This window comes from Lonchura striata, unplaced genomic scaffold (assembly GCF_046129695.1).
Source record: "Lonchura striata isolate bLonStr1 unplaced genomic scaffold, bLonStr1.mat Scaffold_253, whole genome shotgun sequence".
Classification (NCBI taxonomy): Eukaryota; Metazoa; Chordata; class Aves; order Passeriformes; family Estrildidae; genus Lonchura; species Lonchura striata.
Genome location: NW_027461150.1, coordinates 62,039 through 85,267, shown reverse-complemented (window position 1 = coordinate 85,267; position 23,229 = coordinate 62,039). Strand labels below are relative to the sequence as shown.

Sequence of the window (23,229 nt, the reverse complement as noted above, 5' to 3'; positions counted from 1 at the left end):
TCTACTGGAGCCCCAAATTTTCCCTGGAGCCCCAAAATCTCTTCTGAGCCCCCCAAAAAATCCCCCTGGATCCCCCCAAAAATTCCCCCTGAACCCCCTCAAATTTTTCCTAGTACCCCAAATCTCTTCTGAGCCCCCCAAAAAATCCTCCTGGAGCCCCAAATTTTCCCTGGAGCCCCAAAATCTCTTCTGAGCCCCCCAAAAAATCCCCCTGAACCCCCCAAATTTTTCCTGGACCCCCAAAATCTCTTCTGAGCCCCCCAAAAAATCCCCCTGAACCCCCAAATTTTCCCTGGAGCCCCCCCAAAAAATTCCACCCTGAACCCCCCCCAAAACCTCCGCGCCGCCAGGGGGCGCTGTCTAGCCGGGTCCTCCGCGCCGCCAGGGGGCGCTGTTTTGGCGGGAGCGCCGCCAGGGGGCGCTGTTTTGGCGGGAGCGCCGCCAGGGGGCGCTGTTTTGGCGGGAAGGCCGCGGCTCCTCCGCGCCGCCAGGGGGCGCTGTGCTGGCGGGAGCGCCGCCAGGGGCGCTGTTTTGGCGGGAAGGCCGCGGCTCCTCCGCGCCGCCAGGGGGCGCTGTGCTGGCGGCCCGGCTGAGGGCGGCGCGGGCGGGCCAAGATGGCGCAGGCCGTGAGCGTGGCCGAGCTGGGGCTGCCGCAGCTGGAGCTGCTCAAAGGGCAGCTGGAGCAGGTTCAGAGGGCTCTGGGGGAGGCGTGGGGGTCGTGGGGAGGGGTCCCGTGGGGGGGGGAGGGTGGGGGTGGGCGCGGGTGGGGAAGGGGAAGGGGTGGGAGGGGTGTGGGGAGGGGCGTGAGGGGGTTTTAGGGGGTACTGGGGGCTTTTGGGGGTTCTGAGAGGATATCGAGGGGTTCTGAGGGGTCTCGGGGGTCCTGGGGGCTCCTGAGGGGATTTTGGGGGGTCCTGGGGAGGGTCTGAGGGGATTTCGGGGGTCCTGAGGGGATTTCGGGGGTCCTGAGGGGATCTCGAGGGGTCCTGGGGGCTCCTGAGGGGATTCTGGAGGGGTCTGAGGAAGTCCTGGGGGTTTTGAGGGGATTTCAGGAGGTCTTGAGGGATTTTCGGCGGGTCCTGGAGGGTCCTGAGGGGATTTTGGGGGGTCCTGAGGGGGTCCTGGGGAATTCTGAGGGGTTCTGGGGGGTCGTGAGGGAATCTCGGGGGGTTCTGGGGGTATTCTGGGGGGTCTTGAGGGGATTTTGGGGGGTCCTGGAGGGTCCTGAGGGGATTTTGGGGAATTCTGAGGGATTTTTGGGGGGTCCTGGGGAATTCTGAGGGGTTTTGTGGGGTCGTGAGGGGATCTCGGGGGATTCTGGGGGATCTTGAGGGGATTTTGGGGCGTCCTTGGAGGTCCTGAGGGGATTCTGGGGGGGTCTGAGGGGGTCCTGGTGGTCTTGAGGGATTTTGGGGGGTCCTGGAGGGTCCTGAGGGGATTTTGGGGAATTCTGAGGGATTTTTGGGGGTCCCAAGCCTGGGGATCACAATTTGGGCAGATCATGGGGGGCTGGAGGAGAATTTGGGGGTGTCTGGGGGGGCTCTGGGTGCCCCCTCCCACAATTTGGAGACCCTCGCAACAATTTGGGGACCCCCCCAAAAAATTTGAGGACCCCCCCAAAAAAAAAATCTCATTTCTTCCTCCTCATCCATTTAGGGTCTCATCCCTTGGACCCCCTCCCCTAAATTCCAACCCCGGGGGTCTCCCAACAATTTGGGGACCCCCACAACAACTCGGGGACCCCCACAACAATTCGGGGACCCCCCAAAATTTTGGGGATCCCCCCAAATCCCGCAGGAGGTGGAGTTCCTGTCCTCGTCCCTGGCGCAGCTCAAGGTGGTGCAGACCAAGTTCGTGGAGGCCAAGGAGTGCCTGAACGTCCTTCACAAGGGCAACGAGGGTGAGGGCACCCCAAAAACCCCAAATCCCCACGCCAGGGGGTCCCCCAAATCCCGGGGGGTCCCCAAAATCCGGAGGGGGGTCCCCAAAATCCTGGGGAGGGGTCCCCAGATCTGGATCCAGGGTGTCGAAATCCCACTTTGGGATGGGGAGTTGTGAATGCTGTGGGCTGGTCACGAATTTTGGGGGGTCCCCAAATCTTCAGGAGGGTCCCCAAATCTTCAGGAGGGTCTTCAAATCTTCTGGGGGGTCCCCAAAATCCCGGAGGGGGGTCCCCAAACCCCCACAGACCCTGGTGGGATTCTGGGGTTGGATTTTGGGATTGGATTTTGTGGTCGGATTTTGGGCTGGTTTGGGCTCAGATTTGGGGATTTTGGGCTGGTTTGGGTTCAGATGTTGGGATTTTGGGCTGGTTTGGGCTCAGATTTGGGGATTTTGGGCTGCTTTGGGTTCAGATGTTGGGATTTTGGGCTGGTTTGGGCTCAGATTTGGGGATTTTGGGCTGGTTTGGGTTCAGAAGTTGGGATTTTGGGCTGGTTTGGGCTCAGATTTGGGGATTTTGGGCTGCTTTGGGCTCAGATTTGGGGATTTTGGGCTGGTTTGGGCTCAGATTTGGGGATTTTGGGCTCAGATTTGGGGATTTTGGGCTGGTTTGGGCTCCGATTTGGGGATTTTGGGCTGGTTTGGGCTCCGATTTGGGGATTTTGGGCTGGTTTGGGTTCAGAAGTTGGGATTTTGGGCTGGTTTGGGCTCAGATTTTGGGATTTTGGGCTGGTTTGGGCTCAGATTTGGGGATTTTGGGCTGATTTGGGCTCAGATTTTGGGATTTTGGGCTGCTTTGGGCTCAGATGTTGGGATTTTGGGCTGGTTTGGACTCAGATTTTGGGATTTTGGGCTGCTTTGGGCTCAGATTTGGGGATTTTGGGCTGGTTTGGGTTCAGATGTTGGGATTTTGGGCTGATTTGGGCTCAGATTTGGGGATTTTAGGCTGGTTTGGGCTCAGATTTGGGGATTTTGGGCTCCGATTTGGGGATTTTGGGCTGATTTGGGCTCAGATTTGGGGATTTTAGGCTGGTTTGGGCTCAGATTTGGGGATTTTGGGCTGGTTTGGACTCAGATTTTGGGATTTTGGGCTCAGATTTGGGGATTTTAGGCTGGTTTGGGCTCAGATGTGGGGATTTTGGGCTGGTTTGGGCTCAGATTTGGGGATTTTGGGCTCAGATTTGGGGATTTTGGGCTGCTTTTGCCACCCTGCTCCCCTTTCCTCAGGCAAGGACCTCCTTGTGCCGCTCACCAGCTCCGTATCCTTGTGCTCCTCCTGCTCCCCCAAACCCCTCTGGGGGGCTCCGAACCCCCCCAGACCCCCCTGAACCGGGCTCTGAACGCCCCCAAACCCCTGGGGGGGGTCGGGAGCCCCCCAAAACCCGCCCAGCCCCCCGTGGCCCCCCGTTTTCCATGACCCCCCCAGATGTACGTGCCGGGCAAGCTGCAGGACGTGCGCACGGTCCTGGTGGACGTCGGCACCGGCTACTACGTGGAGAAGGTGAGCAAGGGAAATTTGGGGGGATTTGGGGGGATTTGGGGGGCTGGGGACCCCCATTTCCACCCCTCCATCCCCTTTCCTCCCTCCTCCATTTGCCCACCCCCTTTCCAACCCCTCTTTCTCCACATTTTTCCCGTTTTCCCCATTTTCATCCCAATTTTCCCCATTTCCCACACCATTTTCCCCCCCATTTTTCCCCATTTTCCCCATTTTCATCCCAATTTTCCCATTTCCCCCCCCATTTTCCCCCTCTTTTTCCCCATTTTCCCCCAATTTTTCTTCAGTTTTCCCATTCCCCCCCATTTTTCTCTATTTTCCCCAATTCTCCCAAATTTCCCCCAATTTTCGCATTTTCCCCCATTTTTCCCAATTTTCCCCATTTCCCCAATTTTTTCCCTATTTTCCCCCATTTTCATTCCAATTTCCCCATTTTTCCCCAACTTTTCCCAAATTTTCCCAATCTTTCCCCGTTTTTCCCCAGTCTGCCGAGGACGCCCGGGCGTTTTTCAAGCGCAAAATCGAATTCCTGACGCGGCAGATGGAGAAAATCCAGCCGGCCCTGCAGGAGAAGCACGCCATGAAGCAGGGTGGGCACCCCAAAAATCCCCCCTGAGCCCCCAAAACCCCTCAGGGACCCCCCAAAACCTCTCAGGGACCCCCAAATCCTCTCTGAGCCCCCCAGAATCCTCCCTGACCCCCCAAAACCCCTCAGGGACCCCCCAAAACCCCCAGAGATCCCCCGCAAAATCCTCCCTGACCCCCCAAAACCCCTCAGGGACCCCCCAAAAATCCTCCCCGAGCCTCCAAAACTGCCCAGGGACCCCCCAAAATCTTCCCTGAGCCCCCAAAAATCCTCCCCGAGCCTCCAAAACTGCCCAGGGACCCCCCAAAATCTTCCCTGAGCCCCCAAAAATCCTCCCCGAGCCTCCAAAACTGCCCAGGGACCCCCCAAACCCCCTAAAACTGCCCAGGGACCCCCCAAATCCTCCCTGAGCCCCAAAACTGCCCAGGAACCCCCCCCCCAAAATTCTCCCTGAGCCCCCAAAACCCCTCAGGGACCCCCCAAATCCTCCCTGAGCCCCAAAACTGCCCAGGAACCCCCCCCCCAAAATTCTCCCTGAGCCCCCAAAACCCCTCAGGGACCCCCCAAATCCTCCCTGAGCCCCAAAACTGCCCAGGAACCCCCCCCCCAAAATTCTCCCTGAGCCCCCAAAACCCCTCAGGGACCCCCCAAATCCTCCCTGACCCCCCAAAACACCCCAGGAAACCCCCGGGGTCCCCCCCCTTTCCCCCTCCCCATTTTTGGGGTTCCCTCCTGACCCCATTTCCCCCCCACCCCCCAACCCCTCTTGGTTTTGGGGTCCCCCTGACCCTTCCCTGGTTTTGGGGTCCCTCCCGTTTTCGGGGTGCCCCGTTTTTGGGGTGTCCCTTTCCCCTCCCCGTTTTTGGGGTTTCCCTTTCCCCTCCCCGTTTTTGGGGTGTCCCTTTCCCCTCCCCGTTTTTGGGGTTTCCCTTTCCCCTCCCCGTTTTTGGGGTGTCCCTGACGCGCTCCCGGGGCTTCTCCTCACGTCCCCCTGACCCCTCCCCGTTTTTGGGGTGCCTGTTTTCGGGGTGCCCCGGTTTCGGGGTGCCCGATTTGGGGGTCCCCCCGTTTTTGGGGTGTCCCTGACGCTGCCCCCCCCAGCCGTGCTGGAGATGCTGGCGCAGAAGCTGCAGGCGCTGACGGCGGCTCCGGGAGCAGCCAAGGCCTAACCCCCCCCCAAAAAATCCTGACATTTCGGGGTGCAGCCCCCCCAAAACTGCGCTGGGGATTTGGGGGTGCGGCCCCCCAAAAAAATCCGGGATTTGGGGGTGCAGCCCCCCCAAAATCCCGATCCGCCCCCTCTGTTTTGTAGCAGCCCTGGAATAAAGGAGAAACGGCTCCGAGGGGTCTGGGGGTTCTTGGGGGGGCCTGGGGACCCCCAAAATATGGGAGGGACACCAAAATATGGGGGGACCCCAAATTTGGGGGGGATACCCCAAAATATTGGGGGGGGGCCTGGAGACCCCCCAACCTCCCCGCGGCAGCCGCGTCCTTCCGGCAGCGGCCACGAGGTGGCGACAGCGACACGGACGGGAGGGGACAGAGGGGACAGGGACAAAGATGGGGACAGGATTGGGGACAGGGACAGAGGGGACAGGGACAGGGACAGAGGGGACAGGGACGGGGACAGAGGGGACAGGGACAGGGACAAAGATGGGGACAGGGACGGGGACAGAGGGGACAGGGATGGGATTGGGGACAGGGACAGAGGGGACAGGGACAGGGACAAAGATGGGGACAGGGACGGGGACAGAGGGGACAGGGACAAAGATGGGGACAGGATTGGGGACAGGGACAAGGATGGGGACAGGATTGGGGACAGGGACAGAGGGGACAGGGACGGGGACAAAGATGGGGACAGGGACAGAGGGGACAGGGACGGGGACAAAGATGGGGACAGGGACAGAGGGGACAGGGACAAGGATGGGGACAGGATTGGGGACAGGGACAGAGGGGACAGGGACGGGGACAAAGATGGGGACAGGGACAGAGGGGACAGGGACGGGGACAAAGATGGGGACAGGGACAGAGGGGACAGGGACAGAGGGGACAGGGACGGGATTGGGGACAAAGATGGGGACAGGGACAGAGGGGACAGGGACAGAGGGGACAGGGACGGGATTGGGGACAAAGATGGGGACAGGGACAGAGGGGACAGGGACAGAGATGGGGACAGGGATGGGGACAGGGACAGGGACAAAGGGGACAGGGACAAAGATGGGGACAGGGATGGGGACAGGATTGGGGACAGGGACAGAGGGGACAGGGACAGAGGGGACAGGGATGGGGACAAAGATGGGGACAGGATTGGGGACAGGGACAGGAGGGGACAGGATTGGGAACAGGGATGAAAATGGGATGGGGACAAAGGGACAAGGACGGGGACAGGGTTGGGGATGGGGGACAGGAGGGGACAGGATTGGGGATGGGGGACAGGAGGGGACGGGGATGGAAATGGGACGGGGACAGGGATGGGGGACAAAGGGACAAAGATGGGGACAGGAGGGGACGGGGACAGGTGTGAAAATGGGATGGGGACAGAGCCAAGGATGGGGGGACAAAGGGACGAGGAAGGGGACAGGGATGGGGACAGGAGGTGACAGGGCTGGGGATGAGGGTGGGGACAAGCTGGGGACAGGGCTGGTGGCACTTGGGGACAGGGCTGGTGGCACTTGGGGACAGGGCCGGGGGGTTCCTGTGTCCCACCCGGCTCAGGGCGGCGCTGCCACCCCCCCCCCCCCGTGGCAGCGGTGTCCCCACGGGGGTGGCATTGTCCCTGCACAGCCGGGGGGTGTCTGTCACTGTCACTGTCACTGTCACCGCCGCTGTCACCGCCGCTGTCACTGCAGGGGGGAGGTGACAAGGCGTGACACTGCGGAGGTGACAAAAGCTGCGGGGACATCTCTGGCCAGCCTGGAGGTGCCACCAGCCGCCTGGCTGAACCTTGTGTCACCCCCGGGTCCCCTCCCCCGGCTGAACCTTGTGCCACCCCTGGGTCCCCTGGGTCCCCCCCTTGTCCCCTGTGTCACCCCCCGGCAGAGGCTGAGCCACCCCGATGCTTTTATTGGGGACAGAATGGGACAGACTGGGACAAACCGGGACAAACCGGGACAAACTGGGACAGACTGGGACAGACTGGCACAGACTGGGACACCGCGACCCCTCGGGGTGCTGCCGTGCGGGGCGGGTGTCGCGTGTCCGGTGTCACACTGGGGGCGGGGATGTCACCGCTGTCACCGGCGGTGGCGGGGCCGGGGGGTCCTGGGGGGGGTCCCGGGGAGGGTCCCGGGGGTGTCCCGGGGGTGTCTCGGTTCCAGGGGGGTCCCGGGGGTGTCTCGGTTCCAGGGGGGTCCCGGGGGTGTCTCGGTGGTCCCGGGGTCGCTCGGGGTCGATGCTGAAGCCGGAGCAGGGGCTGGGCTTGGGGCTCAGGCGGGGTCCCGGTTCCCGGTGGTCCCGGGGCTGTCCCGGTTCCAGGGAGGTTCTGGGGTGGTCCCGGGGCTGTCCCGGTGCCCCGGGGCTCAGTCGGGGTAGACGATGAAGCCGGAGAAGGGGCTGGATTTGGGGCTCAGGCGGGGTCCCGGTTCCAGGGAGGTTCTGGGGCGGTTCTGGCGGGGTCCCGGGGCCGTCCCGGTTCCCGGTGGGATCCCGGTGGTCCCGGTGGGATCCCGGTGGGATCCCGGTTCCCGGTGGGATCCCAGTGGTCCCGGGGCTGTCCCGGTGCCCCGGGGCTCAGTCGGGGTAGACGATGAAGCCGGAGAAGGGGCTGGATTTGGGGCTCAGGCGGGGTCCCGGGGTGGTTCTGGCGGGGTCTCGGGGCTGTCCCGGTTCCGGGGGCGGGTCCCGGTTCCCGGTGGGATCCCGGTGGTCCCGGTGGTCCCGGTGGTCCCGGTGGTCCCGGTGCCCCGGGGCTCAGTCGGGGTAGACGATGAAGCCGGAGAAGGTGCTGTACTTGTTGGTGTTGCCGCCGTGCACTTTGCCGCCGTCCAGGCGCACGCAGACCTCGTCGCCCACGTCCAGGTGCAGGATGGCGCTGTTGCTGGCGTAGTCGTAGTTCTGGTCCGCGTCCTGCGCGATGGCGCTGGCACGCACCTGGCACGGGGGGCACGGGGCTGGCACCACCTCACCTGGAACCCACCTCACCTGGCACCCAATGCACCTGGCCCTGACACCGCCTGGCACGCACCTGGCACGGGCACGGGACTGGCACCCACCTCACCTGGCACCCAACACACCTGGAACTGACACCGCCTGGCACGGGGGGCACGGGGCTGGCACCACCTCACCTGGCACCCGGCACACCTGGCACCCAACACACCTGGAACTGACACCGCCTGGCACGGGGGGCACGGGGCTAGCACCCACCTCACCTGGAACCCACCTCACCCGGTACTGACACCGCCTGGCACACACCTGGCACGGGGCTGGCACCACCTCACCTGGAACCCAACACACCTGGAACTGACACCGCCTGGCACGCACCTGGCACAGGCACGGGGGTGGCACCACCTCACCTGGCACCACCTCACCTGGAACCCACCTCACCCGGTATTGACACCGCCTGGCACGGGGGGCACGGGGCTGGCACCACCTCACCTGGAACCCACCTCACCCGGTACTGACACCGCCTGGCACGCACCTGGCACGGGGGGCACAGGGCTGGCACCACCTCACCTGGAACCCGGCACACCTGGAACCCACCTCACCTGGCACCCACCTCACCTGGCCCTGACACCGCCTGGCACGCACCTGGCATGGGGGGCACGGACAGGGCTGGCACCCAACACTCCTGACACCCACCTCACCTGGCACACACCTGGCACGGGCACGGACAGGGGTGGCACCAGCTCACCTGGCACGGGGGACACGGGGCTGGCACCACCTCACCTGGCACCCACCTCACCTGGCACCCAATGCACCTGGCCCTGACACCGCCTGGCACGCACCTGGCACGGGGGGCACGGGGGTGGCACCCAACACTCCTGACACCCACCTCACCTGGCACGGGCACAGGGCACTGGGACTGCCTGGCACCCACCTCACCTGACACCTGGCACGCACCTGGCACAGGCACAGACGGGGGTGGCACCCACCTCACCTGGCACCGACACACCCTGTCACCAACCCCACCTGGCACCCACCTCACCTGGCACCCACTGGCAGGGGCACAGGGCTGGCACCCCCCATCCCATCGCCCCAAAATTCCCATTTCCCCCCAAAACTCCCATTTCCCCATCCCATCCCCCCAAATTCCCATTTTTCCCCCATTTCCTCCCCAAATTTCCATTTTTCCCCCCATTTTTCCCACCAAATTCCAATTTTTCCCCCATTTCCCCCATTTTCCCCCCATTTCCCTCCATTTTTCCCCCAAAATTCTCATTTTCCCCCCCATTGTCCCCCAAATTCCCATTTTCCCCATTTTTCCCCCCAAATTCCCATTTCCCCCCCCAAATTCCCATTTTTCCCCCAATTCCCCCCAAAATTCCCATTTCCCCCCATTTCCCCAAATTTTCCCCCCATTTTTTCCCCAAAATTCCCATTTTTCCCCCCAAATTCCCATTTTCCCCTCCCTTTCCCCTCGGGGGGGTCGCTGGCCGCGAGCCCGGAGCCCCCCGGGACCAGCCCGGGTCAGTCTCGCTTTGGTTTTCCCGGTTTGGTTTTTTTTTTTTTTTTTTTTGGGAATAAATGGATGGAAAAATCCGGGATGAGCGAACAAAGGGAGCGGGGGGGGCACAGCCCTTGTGCCTCCCCTGGGATGGGAAAAATGATGGAATTTGGGGGGGGAATGATGGAATTTGTGAGGGAAATTATGGAATTTTGGGGGGGAAATTATGGAATTTGGGGCAGGATTTGGGGGGAATGGGATGTAGGGATGGGAAAATAGGGAATGGGGGAAATAATGGAATTTTGGGCAGGATTGGATGGAGGAAATGGGAAATAGGGAATTTGGGGGAAATAATGGGAATTTTGGGCAGGATTAGGTGTGGGAAATGGGATATGGGAGTGGGAAAATAGGGAATGGGGGAAATAATGGAATTTTGGGCAGGATTGGATGGAGGAAATGGGAATTTGGGGGGAAATAATGGGACTTTGGGCAGGATTAGGTGTGGGAAATGGGATCTGAGGAATCAGGAATGGGGGAAATAATGGGAATTTTGGGCAGGATTGGATGGGGAAATGGGATCTGGGGATAGGAAATAGGGATTGGGGAAATAATGGGAATTTTGGGCAGGATTGGATGGGGGAAATGGGACGTGGGGACTGGGCAGGGTGGAGGAACTGGGGATGGAAAATCAGGGATGGGGGGAGCAGGATGGGAATTTGGGGATTTGGGATGGGAATTTGGGGATTTGGGATGGGGAAATGGGATGGGAATTTGGGGATTTGGGATGGGGAAATGGGATGGGAATTTGGGGATTTGGGATGGGGGAAATGGGATGGGAATTTGGGGATTTGGGATGGAGCAGAACCGAGGATGGGAAATCAGGAACGGATCGAACCCGGATGAGAATCTGAAATCACCCAAAGCCAAACAGGGAAACCACGGTGGGCCAAAACTGCAACCCCGAGGCGGCTGAAAAATCCGGGACTGAAAACCGGGTGTAAAAACCGGGATTAAACACCGGGGGGTAAAAACCGGGATTAAAAACCGGGTGTAAAAACCGGGATTAAAAACCGGGGGGTGAAAACCGGGGTGTAAAAACCGGGATCAAAAACCGGGGGGTGAAAACCGGGGTTAAAAACCGGGGGGTGAAAACCAAGGGGTGAAAACCGAGGATGAAAATCGGGGGGTGAAAATCGGGAAAGAAACCGGGGCTGAAAACCGGGGGGTGAAACCAGGGGCTGGAAAGAGAGCGGTTAAAAACCGGAGATGAAAACCGGGGGGTGAAAACAAGAGGTGAAAACCGGGGAGTGAAAACAAGAGGTGAAAACCGGGGAGTAAAAACCGGGGAAGAAAACCGAGGGGTGAAAACCTGGGAGTGAAAATCGAGGGGTGAAAACCTGGGAGTGAAAACCGGGGGGTAAAAACCGGGGGGTAAAAAAACAGGGGGGGTGAAAACCGGGGCTGAAAACAGGAGGTGAAAACCGGGGGGGGTGAAAACCGGGGCTAAACACCGGGGGATGCAAACCGGGGGGATGAAAACCGGGAATGCAAAACGGGCTGGGGGCTCGGGGGGTAAAAACCGGGGCTAAAACCTGGGGGGCTGCAAACCGGGGGCTGCAAAGCGGGGCTGAAAATCGGGCTGGGAGCCTGGGCGGTGAAAACCGGGGCTTAAAAACCCGGGGGACTGAAAACCGGGGCTGCAAACCGGGCTGGGGGCTCGGGGGGTAAAAACCGGGGCTAAAACCTGGGGGGCTGCAAAGCGGGGGCTGCAAAGCGGGGGCTGCAAACCGGGGCTAAAAACCGGGGCTAAAAACGGGCTGGGAGCCTGGGCGGTGAAAACCGGGGCTTAAAAACCCGGGGGACTGAAAACCGGGGCTGCAAACCGGGCTGGGGGCTCGGGGGGCTGAAAACCGGAGCTAAAAACCCGGAGGGGCTGCAAACCGGGGCTAAAAGCCGGGGCTAAAAACCGGGGCTGCAAGCCGGGGCTAAAACCCGGGGGGCTGCAAACCGGGGCTAAAAACCGGGGGCTGAAAACCGGGGGCTGAAAACCGGGGCTAAAACCCGGGGCTAAAACCCGGGGGGCTAAAAACCGGGGCTAAAAACCGGGACTGCAAACCGGGGCTAAAAACCGGGGGCTGCAAACCGGGACTAAAACCCGGCGGGCTGCAAAGCCGGACTGCAAAGCCGGACTGCAGAGCGCTGTGGCGGCTCGGGGGTCCCGCGGGCTCCCGTTACCTGCCCGTTCTTCATCAGGTCGGCCCACATGCTGGTGCCGTCCCCGCCGCGCATCAGGACGTGGTAGGTGAAGAAATAAATGCCGGGCAGCGGGCAGGTGAATTTGCCACTCGAGGGCTCGTAGTAGTTGCCCACGTTGGTCACCACGTCGTCGAAGCGCAGCACCTCGTAACCCTCGTGCGGTTTCCTCAAGCCGGCGTAAAAAGCGATTTTGGGGCTGTAGAAGGACGGGATGTACCCGCCCGGCCCCGGGCCCGGCGGGCCCGGCGGACCCGGCCGGCCCGGTTCTCCCGGGGGTCCCCGCGGGCCCGGCGGCCCCGGCGGCCCGCGGAGCCCGGAGCGGCCCTTGCGGCCCGGCTCGCCCTTGGCTCCCGGCAGGAACGGAGCGGCGGAGGCGGCGGGCGGCTCGGGGTACGGGTCGCAGACCATGCGGCAGCTGCCCAGCATCTCGTAGTGCGCGGCCGCCCTGGAGCCGTGCACCAGCAGCGGGATGGCCACGAGCAGCAGCAGCAGCATGGCCACGCCGATGGCCACGCCGGCCACCCGCCTGCCGCGGCTCAGCCCCGGCGCGGCCAGCGCCAGCAGCGCCCGCTCGCCCTTGGCGGCGATGGTGGCGAGCGGCGGCGGCGGCGAGAGGCCGCCCGGGGAGCCGGGGGGAGCAGGGGACGGGGACGGGGATGGGACGGGGATGGGAATGGGGATGGGGATGGGGATGGGAATGGGATCAGGGATGGGAATGGGGCCGGGGGGAGCAGGGGACGGGGACGGGGAAGGGACGGGGATGGGGATGGGGATGGGGATGGGGATGGGGATGGGAATGGGATCAGGGATGGGAATGGGGCCGGGGGGAGCAGGGGACGGGGACGGGGAAGGGACGGGGAATGGGATCGGGGATGGGGAAAGGGATCAGGGATGGGAATGGGGCCGGGAATGGGATCAGGGATGGGGATGGGGCCGGGGGTGAGCAGGAGACGGGGATGGGGACGGGGATGGGGAAAGGGACAGGGATGGGGATGGGATCAGAGACAGGGAATGGGATTAGAGACAGGGAATGGGGCCGGGGGTGAGCAGGGGACGGGGAGGGCACCGGAACGGGGATGGGGATGGGGATGGGATCAGGGACAGAGAATGGGATCAGAGACGACAGGGAATGGAGCTGGGAATGGGATCAGGGATGGGGATGGGGCCGGGGGTGCGGAGGGCACGGGGACGGGGATGGGGATGGGAAAAGAGACAGGGATGGGGCTGGGAATGGGATCAGGGACAGGGATGGGGCTGGTAAAAGGGAATGGGGCTGGGAATGGAAACGGGATGGGGCTGGGAATGGAGGGGATGGGGATGGAAACGGGGATGGGAAAGGGAAAGGGAATGGGAATGGGATCAGGGACAGGGAATGGGAATGGGAAAGGGGATGGAGATGGGAAAAGGGATGGGGATGGGGATGTGGTCAGGGAATGGGGCTGGGAATGGAGCTGGAGATGGGGACAGGGACAGGGACAGGGATGGGGACAGCGGCTGCAGCTGCGGGTGAAACCCAGAGAGGGGCCGGGGCCGGGAATGGGATCAGGAGCCGGGAATGGGATTGGGAATGGGATCAGGAGCCCAGAATGGGATCAGGAGCCCGGAATGAGATCAGGAGCCAGGAATGAGATCGGGAATGGGATCGGGAGCTGGGATGAGCCCGGGAATGGGATCAGGAGCCAGGAATGGGATCGGGAATGGGATCGGGAGCGGGGCCGGAGCTGCGGGCGGAGCCGGCGGCGGCACCGGCAGCGGGGCCGGGGCTGCGGCCGAGGACGGGACCGGCAGCGGCGCTGGCGGAGGGGACGGAGCCGGAGCCGGTGGTGCCGGAGGGGCGAGAGCGGCACCGGGAGCGCGGCCGGACACGGAGTCGGAGCGGAGCTCCTGCAGCAGCCAGGACCGGAGCCGGGGTGGGAGCCGGTGATGTAACCGGAGCCGGGATGGAGCCGCCAGGGAGCCGGAATCGGGATGGAACCGGCACCCGGGACGCCACTGGAATCGGGATGGAACCGGCACCGGGGACGCCACTGGAATCGGGATGGAACCGGCACCGGAGTCTGGATGGAGCCGCCACCGAAGCCGGGAAGGAACCGGGAAGGAACCGCCACCTGAGCCGGTAAGGAGCCACGACCGGAGCCGGGATGGAGCCGGGAAAGAACGGGGAGAGAACCGGGATGGAGCCGGGAAAGAACGGGGAGAGAACCGGGATGGAGCCGCGATGGCCCCGCCGCGACGCGCGGGGCAACTTCTCCCCAAGTTCCCGTGAGCGACACGCGGGGAGCGGCACCCCCGGGATTGTCCCCCGGGATTGTCCCGGGATTGTCCCGGGATTGTCTCGGGATTGTCCCCCCCCAACACCGGGATTGTCCCCCCGGGATTGTGCCCCCGGGATTGTCCCCCGGGATTGTCCCCCGGGATTGTCCCCCGGGATTGTCCCCCCGGTTCCCCCGGGATTGTCCCGGGATTGTCCCCCCGGTTCCCCCGGGATTGTCCCGGGATTGTCCCGGACCCCCTCCCTCAATCCCGGACCCCCCCCCCCAATACCGGACCCCCCCCCCCCCAATCCCGGACCCCCCAATCCGGCCCCCCCCCCGGTGGTCGCGGTCCCCCCGGTACCTGCGGCCGGTGCCGCCGCCCGCCGCGAGCCCCGCTCCGCCCGACGGCCCCGGGCACGGCGGGGGCGGGGGCGGCCGGCGCGGGGGCGCGGCGGGTGTGCAAAGGGGGGAGTGTGCAAAGGGGGGGAGTGTGCAAACGGGGGGAGTGTGCAAAGGGGGGAGTGTGCAAAGGGGGGGTGAGGGTGCAAACGGGGGGGGAGTGTGCAAAGGGGGGGAGTGTGGAAAGGGGGGTGTGTGCAAACGGGGCTGAGGGTGCATGGGGAGTGTGCAGGTGTGAGTGTGCACAGGTGTGTGAGCTGTGAGTGTGAGCTCTGCATGTGATCCTGTGTGAGTGTGAGCTGTGAGTGTGAGCTCTGTGTGTGATCTCGTGTGTGTGTGATCCCGTGTGTGAGCTGTGAGTGTGAGCTCTGCGTGTGATCCTGTGTGTGTGTGATCCCGTGTGTGAGCTCTGTGTGTGTGTGAGCTCTGCGTGTGATCCTGTGTGTGTGTGATCCCGTGTGTGAGCTGTGAGTGTGAGCTCTGCGTGTGATCTCGTGTGTGTGTGATCCCGTGTGTGAGCTGTGAGTGTGAGCTCTGCGTGTGATCTCGTGTGTGTGTGATCCCGTGTGTGAGCTCTGTGTGTGTGAGCTCTGCGTGTGATCCTGTGTGAGTGTGAGCTGTGTGTGTGAGCTGTGACTGTGATGCCACGTGTGAGCTGTGAGTGTGAGCTCTGTGTGTGATCTGTGTGTGATCCTGTGAGTGATCCCGTGTGAGTGTGAGCTCTGTACACGTGTGTGATCCCGTGTGAGTGTGAGCTCTGTACACGTGTGTAATCCCGTGTGTGAGCTGTGAGTGTGAGCTCTGTGATCTCGTGTGTGTGATCCTGTGTGTGAGCTCTGTGTAAGTGTGAGCTCTGTGTGTGATCCCGTGTGAGTGTGAGCTCTGTACACGTGTGTGATCCCGTGTGAGCTGTGTGAGCTCTGTGTGATCTCGTGTGTGTGTGAGCTCTGTACACGTGTGTGAGCTCTGTACACGTGTGTGATCCCGTGTGTAAGCTCTGAGTGTGCTCACCCTGCGAGTTCCCCGCGGGCCCTTTTTGGGTGCAATCCCTGCACTTCCTGTTTATTTCCTGCACTTCCTGTCCATTCCCTGCACTTCCTGTCCATTCCCTGCACTTCCTGTTCATTATTTCCTGCACTTCCTGTTTAATTTCCCCACATTTCCTGCACTTCCTGTCCATTCCCTGCACTTCCTGTTCCTTATTTCCTGCACTTCCTGTTCATTCCCTGCACTTCTTGTTCATTATTTCCTGCACTTCCTGTTTATTTCCCCACATTTTCTGCACTTCCTGTCCATTCCCTGCACTTCCTGTCCATTCCCTGCACTTCCTGTTCATTCCCTGCACTTCCTGTTGATTTCCTGCATTTCCTGTGCATTTCCTGCACTTCCCAGTTACTCACATGCAAATTTTGGTGTTTTTTAGGAATTTTCTGGGGCTTTATTTCATCTTTCTCCGTTTCCACGTAATTTTTAATGAATTTTCTGTTTTTCGTTAAATTTCCGTGTTTTCCGCGTGTTTTTCCGTGTTTTCTGCGGCTTTTTGATGCGTTTCCTGTGGTTTTAATCATTCTCTGCATTTTTCACGCGCTCTTGATTGAATTTTCTGTGTTTCCCTGCATTTTTACCCATTCCTAAATTTCCCAATTTTTTGAACCCATTCCTATATTTTCCATTCATTTTTGTACCAATTTCCTATTTTTCCCACCCATTTTTACCCATTTCTGTTTCCCATGTACATTTTTACCCATTTTCTGTATTTATTTTTATTTTTTTACCCATTTTCTATTTCCCCACCCATTTTTACCCATTTCTATGTTTCCCATGTACATTTTTACCCAAATTCTGTATTTATTTTTATTTTTTTACCCATTTTCTATTTCCCCACCCATTTTTACCCATTTCTATGTTTCCCATGTACATTTTTACCCAAATTCTGTATTTATTTTTATTTTTTTACCCATTTTCTATTTTCCCCACCCATTTTTACCCATTTCTATGTTTCCCATGTACATTTTTACCCATTTTCTGTATTTATTTTTATTTTTTTACCCATTCTCTATTTTCCTATTACTTTTTTTACCCATTTCCTCTTTTCCCATATATATTTTTACCCATTTTCTAGTTTTCCCATGTTTTACCCAATTTCTTCTTATTTTTCATCCATTCTCTATTTCCCATTAATTTTTTACCCATTTTCTCTATTTCTTCTAATTTTTTTTCACTGATTTTCTGTCTTCCCCACCCATTTTTACCCATTTTCTCTATTTCCCATGTATATTTTTACCCATTTTCTGAATTTTTTCTTATTTTTTCAACCATTCTCTATTTCCCATTAATTTTTTACCCATTTTTTCTATTTCTTATTATTTCTTTACCTAGTTTCTATTTTTCCCATCCATTTTTTACCCATATTTTTATCCATTTTTACCCATATTTTCCCCATTTGTTCCCCATTTTTTTACTCATTTTTTACCTTTTTTTAACCCATTTTGTTACCTTTTTTACCCATATTTTTACCCATTGTTTACCCATTTTTTCCCTTTATTTCCCCATTTTTTCCCCATTTTCTACCCATATTTTTACCCATTTTTACCCATATTTTTACCCATTGTTTTACCCATTTTTACCGATTTTTTACCCATTGTAACCCATTTTAATCCATATCTTTACCCATATTTTTACCCATATCTTTATCTATTTTTTACCCATATTTTTACCATTTTTACCCATATTTTCCCCATTTTTTACCCATATTTTTCCTATTTTTACACATTTTTTCCCCATTTTTTACCAATATTTTCCCCATTTTTACCCATATTTTTTCCCATATTTTGCCCATTTTTTACCCATTTTTCCCAATTTTTTCCCCCATATTTTTCCCATTTTTACCCATATTTTTCCCCATTTTCCCCCATTTTTCCCCATATTTTTTACAATTTTTTCCCCATATTTTTTCCCATTTTCCCCCCATTTTTTCCCCATATTTTTTCCCATTTTTTCCCCATATTTTTTCCCATTTTCCCCCCATTTTTCCCCATTTTTCCCCATTTTCCCCCCATTTTTCCCCATTTTTTCCCCATATTTTTCCCCATTTTCCCCCCATTTTTCCCCCATATTTTTTCCCGTTTTTCCCATTTTTTCCCCATTTCCCGTCCCCCGGGCCGATCCGTCGCCCCCGGGGGGTTGGGGACAGCGGTGACCCCGCCCCCCCCGAGCCACCCCGGCCTTAATTGGGGGATTAATTAGCGGGGAGGAGAAAGGGCAGCGCTAATTAGGGGGGTGGGGACGGGGGGGGGGGGAGGGTCCCGGTTTTGTCGCTGTCCCCCGAGGGGGGGCTGGGGGTGGTGGCACCAGATTTGGGGGTTTGGGGACAATTTTGGGGTTCCTGATTTGGTGGCACCAGTTTTGGGGGGTTTGGGGACACTTTTGGGGTCCCAGATTTGGTGGCACCAGATTTGGGGGTTTGGGGACAATTTTGGGGTCCCAGATTTGGTGGCATCGGGGTTTGGGGATTTTGGGGACAGTTTTGGGGTCCCAGATTTGGTGGCACCAGATTTGGGGGTTTGGGGACAGTTTTGGGGTTCCTGATTTGGTGGCACTCGGGTTCAGTCCCATTTTTGGGGTCCCTGGGTTGGTGACATCGCAGATTTGGGGATTTTGGGGACAGTTTTGGTGTCCCTGGGTTGGTGGCACCAGATTTGGGGATTTTGGGGACAGTTTTGGTGTCCCTGGGTTGGTGGCACCAGATTTGGGGATTTTGGGGACAGTTTTGGTGTCCCTGGGTTGGTGACACCAGTTTTGGGGAGTTTGGGGACAGTTTTGGTGTCCCTGGGTTGGTGGCACCAGATTTGGGGATTTGGGGACAGTTTTGGGGTCCCTGGGTTGGTGGCACCAGATTTGGGGATTTTGGGGACAGTTTTGGGGTCCCTGGGTTGGTGACACCAGTTTTGGGGAGTTTGGGGACAGTTTTGGGGTCCCTCATTTGGTGACACCAGATTTGGGGGGTTTGGGGACAGTTTTGGGGTCCCAGATTTGGTGGCACCGGGGTTTGGGGGGTTTGGGGACACTTTTGGGGTCCCTGGGTTGGTGGCACCGGGGTTTGGGGTGACTCAGCCCCATTTTTGGGGTCCCTCAATTGATGCCACCAGGCCCGGGGGGGTCTCACCCCCACCTGGGGGGGTCGCTCCCATCCCTGCCTCAGTTTCCCTCCTCCCCATCCCTGCCTCAGTTTCCCTCCCCCCATCCCTGCCTCAGTTTCCCTCCCCCCTCCCATCCCTGCCTCAGTTTCCCTCCCCCCCATCCCTGCCTCAGTTTCCCTCCTCCCCATCCCTGCCTCAGTTTCCCTCCCCCCATCCCTGCCTCAGTTTCCCTCCTCCCCATCCCTGCCTCAGTTTCCCTCCCCCCTCCCATCCCTGCCTCATTTTCCCCCTCCCATCCCTGCCTCAGTTTCCCCCTCCCATCCCTGCCTCATTTTCCCCCTCCCATCCCTGCCTCAGTTTCCCCCTCCCATCCCTGCCTCAGTTTCCCTCCTCCCCATCCCTGCCTCAGTTTCCCCCTCCCATCCCTGCCTCAGTTTCCCTCCTCCCCATCCCTGCCTCAGTTTCCCTCCCCCCCATCCCTGCCTCAGTTTCCCTCCTCCCCATCCCTGCCTCAGTTTCCCTCCCCCCCATCCCTGCCTCAGTTTCCCTCTCCCATCCCTGCCTCAGTTTCCCTCCCCCTTTCGTCACCTCTGCCCCCCCCCAGAGCCCCGGGGGGGTTGGGGACAGGCGACACTCGTGTCCCCCCGGGGGTGGCACCGGCCCAGCCCATGAATAACGCATCGGCCGCGGCCCCCCCGAGTCCCCCCGAGTCCCCCCGAGTCCCCCCGAGTCCCCCCGTGTCCCCCCGTGTCCCCCCCGTGTCCCCCCGCGGTGGCCGCGCCACCTCCTCGGTCCGCAGCTGCCACCGCCGGGCCCCCGGGACTGAGCGGGGGGCACGGGGGGACGATTCGGGGGGGACAGATCGGGGGGGGGGACAATTCGGGGAGGGGGACACGGGGGGGACAGATCCGGGGTGACAATTCGGGGGGTGACAGATCGGGGGGGGACAAGGACAATTCGGGGAGGGGGACACGGGGGGGACAGATCCGGGGTGACAATTCGGGGGGGACAGATCGAGGGGGGGACAATTCGGGGGTGACAAATCCAGGGGTGACAATTCGGGGGGTGACAGACCCGGGGGGGGGTGACAGATCCAGGGGGGGACAAGGACAATTCGGGGAGGGGGACACGGGGGGGACAATTCGGGGGTGACAGATCCAGGGGGGGGACACGAGGGGACAGATCGGGGGGTGACAATTCGGGGAGGGGGGACAGTGACAGCTCGGGGGGGGCACCAGGGGGAAAATGGGGGACAAAGGGACAATGGGGACAATGGGGGGGACATTGGGGGGGACATTGGGGGGACAATGGGGGGACATTGGGGGACATTGGGGGGACATTGGGGAGACATTGGGGGACATTGGGGGACATTGGGGGACATTGGGGGGACATTGGGGGACATTGGGGGGACAATGGGGGATATTGGGGGGACAATGGGGGGACATTGGGGGACATTGGGGGGACATTGGGGGGACATTGGGGGGACATTGGGGGACATTGGGGGGACATTGGGGGACATTGGGGGGACATTGGGGAGACATTGGGGGACATTGGGGGACATTGGGGGGACATTGGGGGACATTGGGGGGACATTGGGGGGACAATGGGGGGACATTGGGGGACATTGGGGGACAATGGGGACATTGGGGGACATTGGGGGACATTGGGGACATTGGGGGACAATGGGGGACAATGGGGGACATTGGGGGGACAATGGGGGGACATTGGGGGACACTGGGGGAAAATGGGGACATTGGGGGACACTGGGGGAAAATGGGGGGACATTGGGGGGACAATGGGGGACATTGGGGGGACAATGGGGACATTGGGGGGGACAATTTGGGGACAATTTTGGCACAATTTGGGGACAATTGTGACACAATTTTGGCACAATTTTGGCACAATTTGGGGACACTGGGGGGGGTCACTGGATTTAGGATTCCCGCCCCCCCCCCGCGCCCCCGTGGTTAAATCCCATTTTATTCGAAATTTGGGATTCAATATTTAGGATTCAATATTTGGGATTCAATATTTGGGATTCCTTCTTTTTTTGGGGGGTTGGTTTTTTGGGATTTGGGATTCGGGAACCCCAAATTAAAGCGGGGGGGGTCCCGATTTTTGGGGGTTTTTTGGGATTTCCGCGGTCAGGATGGGGTTAAATCCCTCAGACAGCGCCGTTTGTTTAAGATTTATTATTTATAATTTCATTATTTGCGATTCATCCTTTGGGATTTTGGGATTGGTTTTTGGGGATTTGGGATTCAGGAGGTGTCGGAATCCCAAATTAAAGCGGGGGGGGGGGTCCCGATTTTTGGGGTTTTTTTTGGGATTTCCGCGGTCACGATGGGGTTAAACCTCCCAGACAGCGCCGTTTATTTTGAATTTATTATTTATAATTTCATTATTTGCGATTCATTCTTTGGGATTTGGAATTGGTTTTTTGGGATTTGGGATTTTGGGATCCGGAAACCCCAATTAGGACTGGGGGGGGGTCCCGATTTTTGGGGGTTTTTTTTGGGATTTCCGCGGTCACGATCGGGTTAAACCCGCGGACAGCGCCGTTTATTTAAGATTTATTATTTATAATTTCATTATTTGGGATTTATTGATTAGGATTCATTCTTTGGGATTTTGGGATTTATTCTTTGGGATCCCAAATTAAAGCGGGGGGGGGGGGGTCCCGATTTTTGGGGTTTTTTTTGGGATTTCCGCGGTCACGATGGGGTTAAACCTCCCAGACAGCGCCGTTTATTTTGAATTTATTATTTATAATTTCATTATTTGCGATTCATTCTTTGGGATTTGGAATTGGTTTTTTGGGATTTGGGATTTTGGGATCCGGAAACCCCAATTAGGACTGGGGGGGGGTCCCGATTTTTGGGGTTTTTTTTTGGGATTTCCGCGGTCACGATCGGGTTAAACCCGCGGACAGCGCCGTTTATTTGAAATTTATTCTTTATAATTTCATTATTTGCGATTCATTCTTTGGGATTTTGGGATTTGGGATTCATTCTTTGGGATTTTGGGATTCAGGAGGTGTCGACAGCTCCAATTAGGGCGGGGGGGGGAGGTCCCGGGGGGGAATTTTAGGATTTATTTCGACGGCGGGAGATAAATGGGGTCGGGTGAAATCCCAAAGTTCATTTGGGATTCTCCGCTCGTTCTTTGGGATTTGGGGATTTGGGATTCAGGAATTTTTTAAGGCGGGGGGGGGTCCCGGTTTTGGGGGTTTTTTAAGGATTTTTGCCCCCCCCCCACCATCAAAAATCCGATTTAAATCCAATTTATTGGGGATTTAGGATGGAATATTTGGGATTTTTTTATTTGGGATATGGAATTTTTTAGGGCGGGGGGGTTCCCGGGTTTTGTTTTTTTTTTTTTTTTTTTAGGATTTTTGCCCCCCGCCAAAAACTGGTTAAATTCCATTTATTTGGGGCGTGATATTTGGGATTTTGGGATTTGGGATATTTGGGATTTTGGGATGGGTTAATTGGGATGTCAAGATGGGTTATTTGGGATATTTGGGATGGGTTATTTGGGATTTTGGGGTGGGATGTTTGGAATATTTGGGATTCAGGATGGATTATTTGGAATATTTGGGATGGAATTTTTTGGGATTCGGGCAGTGTCCCAATCCCCCTCAAATCCCCCTAAATTCCCCTCAAAATCCAAATTGCCCTAAAATCGTCCCAAAATCTCTCCAAAATCCTCTCCCTAAAATCGCCCCAAATTCCCCCGAAATGCCCCAAAATCCGCCCAAATCCCCCCCCCGAATCTTCCCCAAATCGCCCGAAAATCATCCCAAAATCCCCCTAAAATCGCCCTAAAATGTCCCAAATTTCCCCATCCTGTCCCCAAAATCGCCCCCAAATTCCCCCCAAAAAATCCCCCCAAATTGTCCTAAAATCGCCCCCAAATTCCCCCCCAAAAATCCCCCCAAATTGTCCTAAAATCGCCCCCAAATTCCCCCCAAAAACCCCCCAAATTGTCCTAAAATCCGCCCCAAATCGCCCCAAAATCGCCCCAAAATCGCCCAAAATCGCCCCAAATCGCCCCAGGCGGGGTTGGGGGTGGGGGAGGGGCAGGGGGAGGGTCCCGCCCCCCCCAAAATCGATCGAGGCAAATCCTGACATTTCCAAATCCCGGGATTCGCTCCCGATCGATCGGGGGGGGGGAGGGGAGGGGGAGGGGAGATTGGGGGGGGATGGGCTGCAGGGACCCCAAAATGGGGATGGAACCCCAAAAAAACGGGAAAGGACCCCCCAAAAATGGGTCGAAAGGACCAAAAAATGGGGGGAAAAGCCAAAAAATGGGGGGAAAACTCCCCAAAAATGGGGAGGGGACCAGAAAAAAACGGGAAAGGACCCCCCAAAAATGGGTCAAAGGGACCAAAAAATGGGGGGAAAAGCCAAAAAATGGAGGGAAAACTCCCCAAAAATGGGGAAGGGACCAGAAAAAATGGGGATGGACCCACCCAAAATGGGGCTGGACCCCAAAAATGGGAAAGAAACCCCAAAAATGGGAAAGAACCCCCAAAAATGGGGAGGGGATCA

At 58.2% G+C, this 23,229-nt stretch overlaps 2 protein-coding genes across 2 annotated transcripts; one reads left to right on the top strand and one right to left on the bottom strand.

The window, feature by feature from the left end:
• The first annotated feature begins 584 nt into the window (after nucleotides 1-584).
• On the top strand, nucleotides 585-5,368 carry LOC110483340 (prefoldin subunit 5). Its single transcript, XM_077790703.1, has 6 exons — nucleotides 585-686; nucleotides 1,798-1,900; nucleotides 3,169-3,200; nucleotides 3,368-3,442; nucleotides 3,924-4,029; nucleotides 5,127-5,368. Exons 1-6 carry the CDS (start codon nucleotides 615-617, stop codon nucleotides 5,192-5,194), a joined length of 456 nt encoding a protein of 151 aa, XP_077646829.1. The 5' UTR covers nucleotides 585-614; the 3' UTR covers nucleotides 5,195-5,368.
• Nucleotides 5,369-7,803: 2,435 nt separating this feature from the next.
• On the bottom strand, nucleotides 7,804-12,381 carry LOC110483342 (complement C1q-like protein 4). The gene is made up of 2 exons (XM_021553186.2): nucleotides 11,863-12,381; nucleotides 7,804-8,114 (listed from the first exon to the last, which is right to left on the bottom strand). Exons 1-2 carry the CDS (start codon nucleotides 12,376-12,378, stop codon nucleotides 7,935-7,937), a joined length of 696 nt encoding a protein of 231 aa, XP_021408861.1. The 5' UTR covers nucleotides 12,379-12,381; the 3' UTR covers nucleotides 7,804-7,934.
• Between the last annotated feature and the right edge of the window lie 10,848 nt (nucleotides 12,382-23,229).

What these genes read in the sequence shown, in the direction of transcription:
- LOC110483340 (XM_077790703.1), top strand. Translation starts at nt 615, where the DNA reads ATGGCGCAGGCCGTGAGCGTGGCCGAGCTGGGGCTGCCGCAGCTGGAG. An exon ending in TTGTGCCGCTCACCAGCTCC is followed by an intron (nt 3,201 to 3,367) that starts GTATCCTTGTGC and finishes TGACCCCCCCAG; the next exon opens with ATGTACGTGCCGGGCAAGCT. An exon ending in GAAGCACGCCATGAAGCAGG is followed by an intron (nt 4,030 to 5,126) that starts GTGGGCACCCCA and finishes TGCCCCCCCCAG; the next exon opens with CCGTGCTGGAGATGCTGGCG.
- LOC110483342 (XM_021553186.2), bottom strand. Translation starts at nt 12,378, where the DNA reads ATGCTGCTGCTGCTGCTCGTGGCCATCCCGCTGCTGGTGCACGGCTCC. An exon ending in ACCTGATGAAGAACGGGCAG is followed by an intron (nt 8,115 to 11,862) that starts GTAACGGGAGCC and finishes CCCCCGTGCCAG; the next exon opens with GTGCGTGCCAGCGCCATCGC.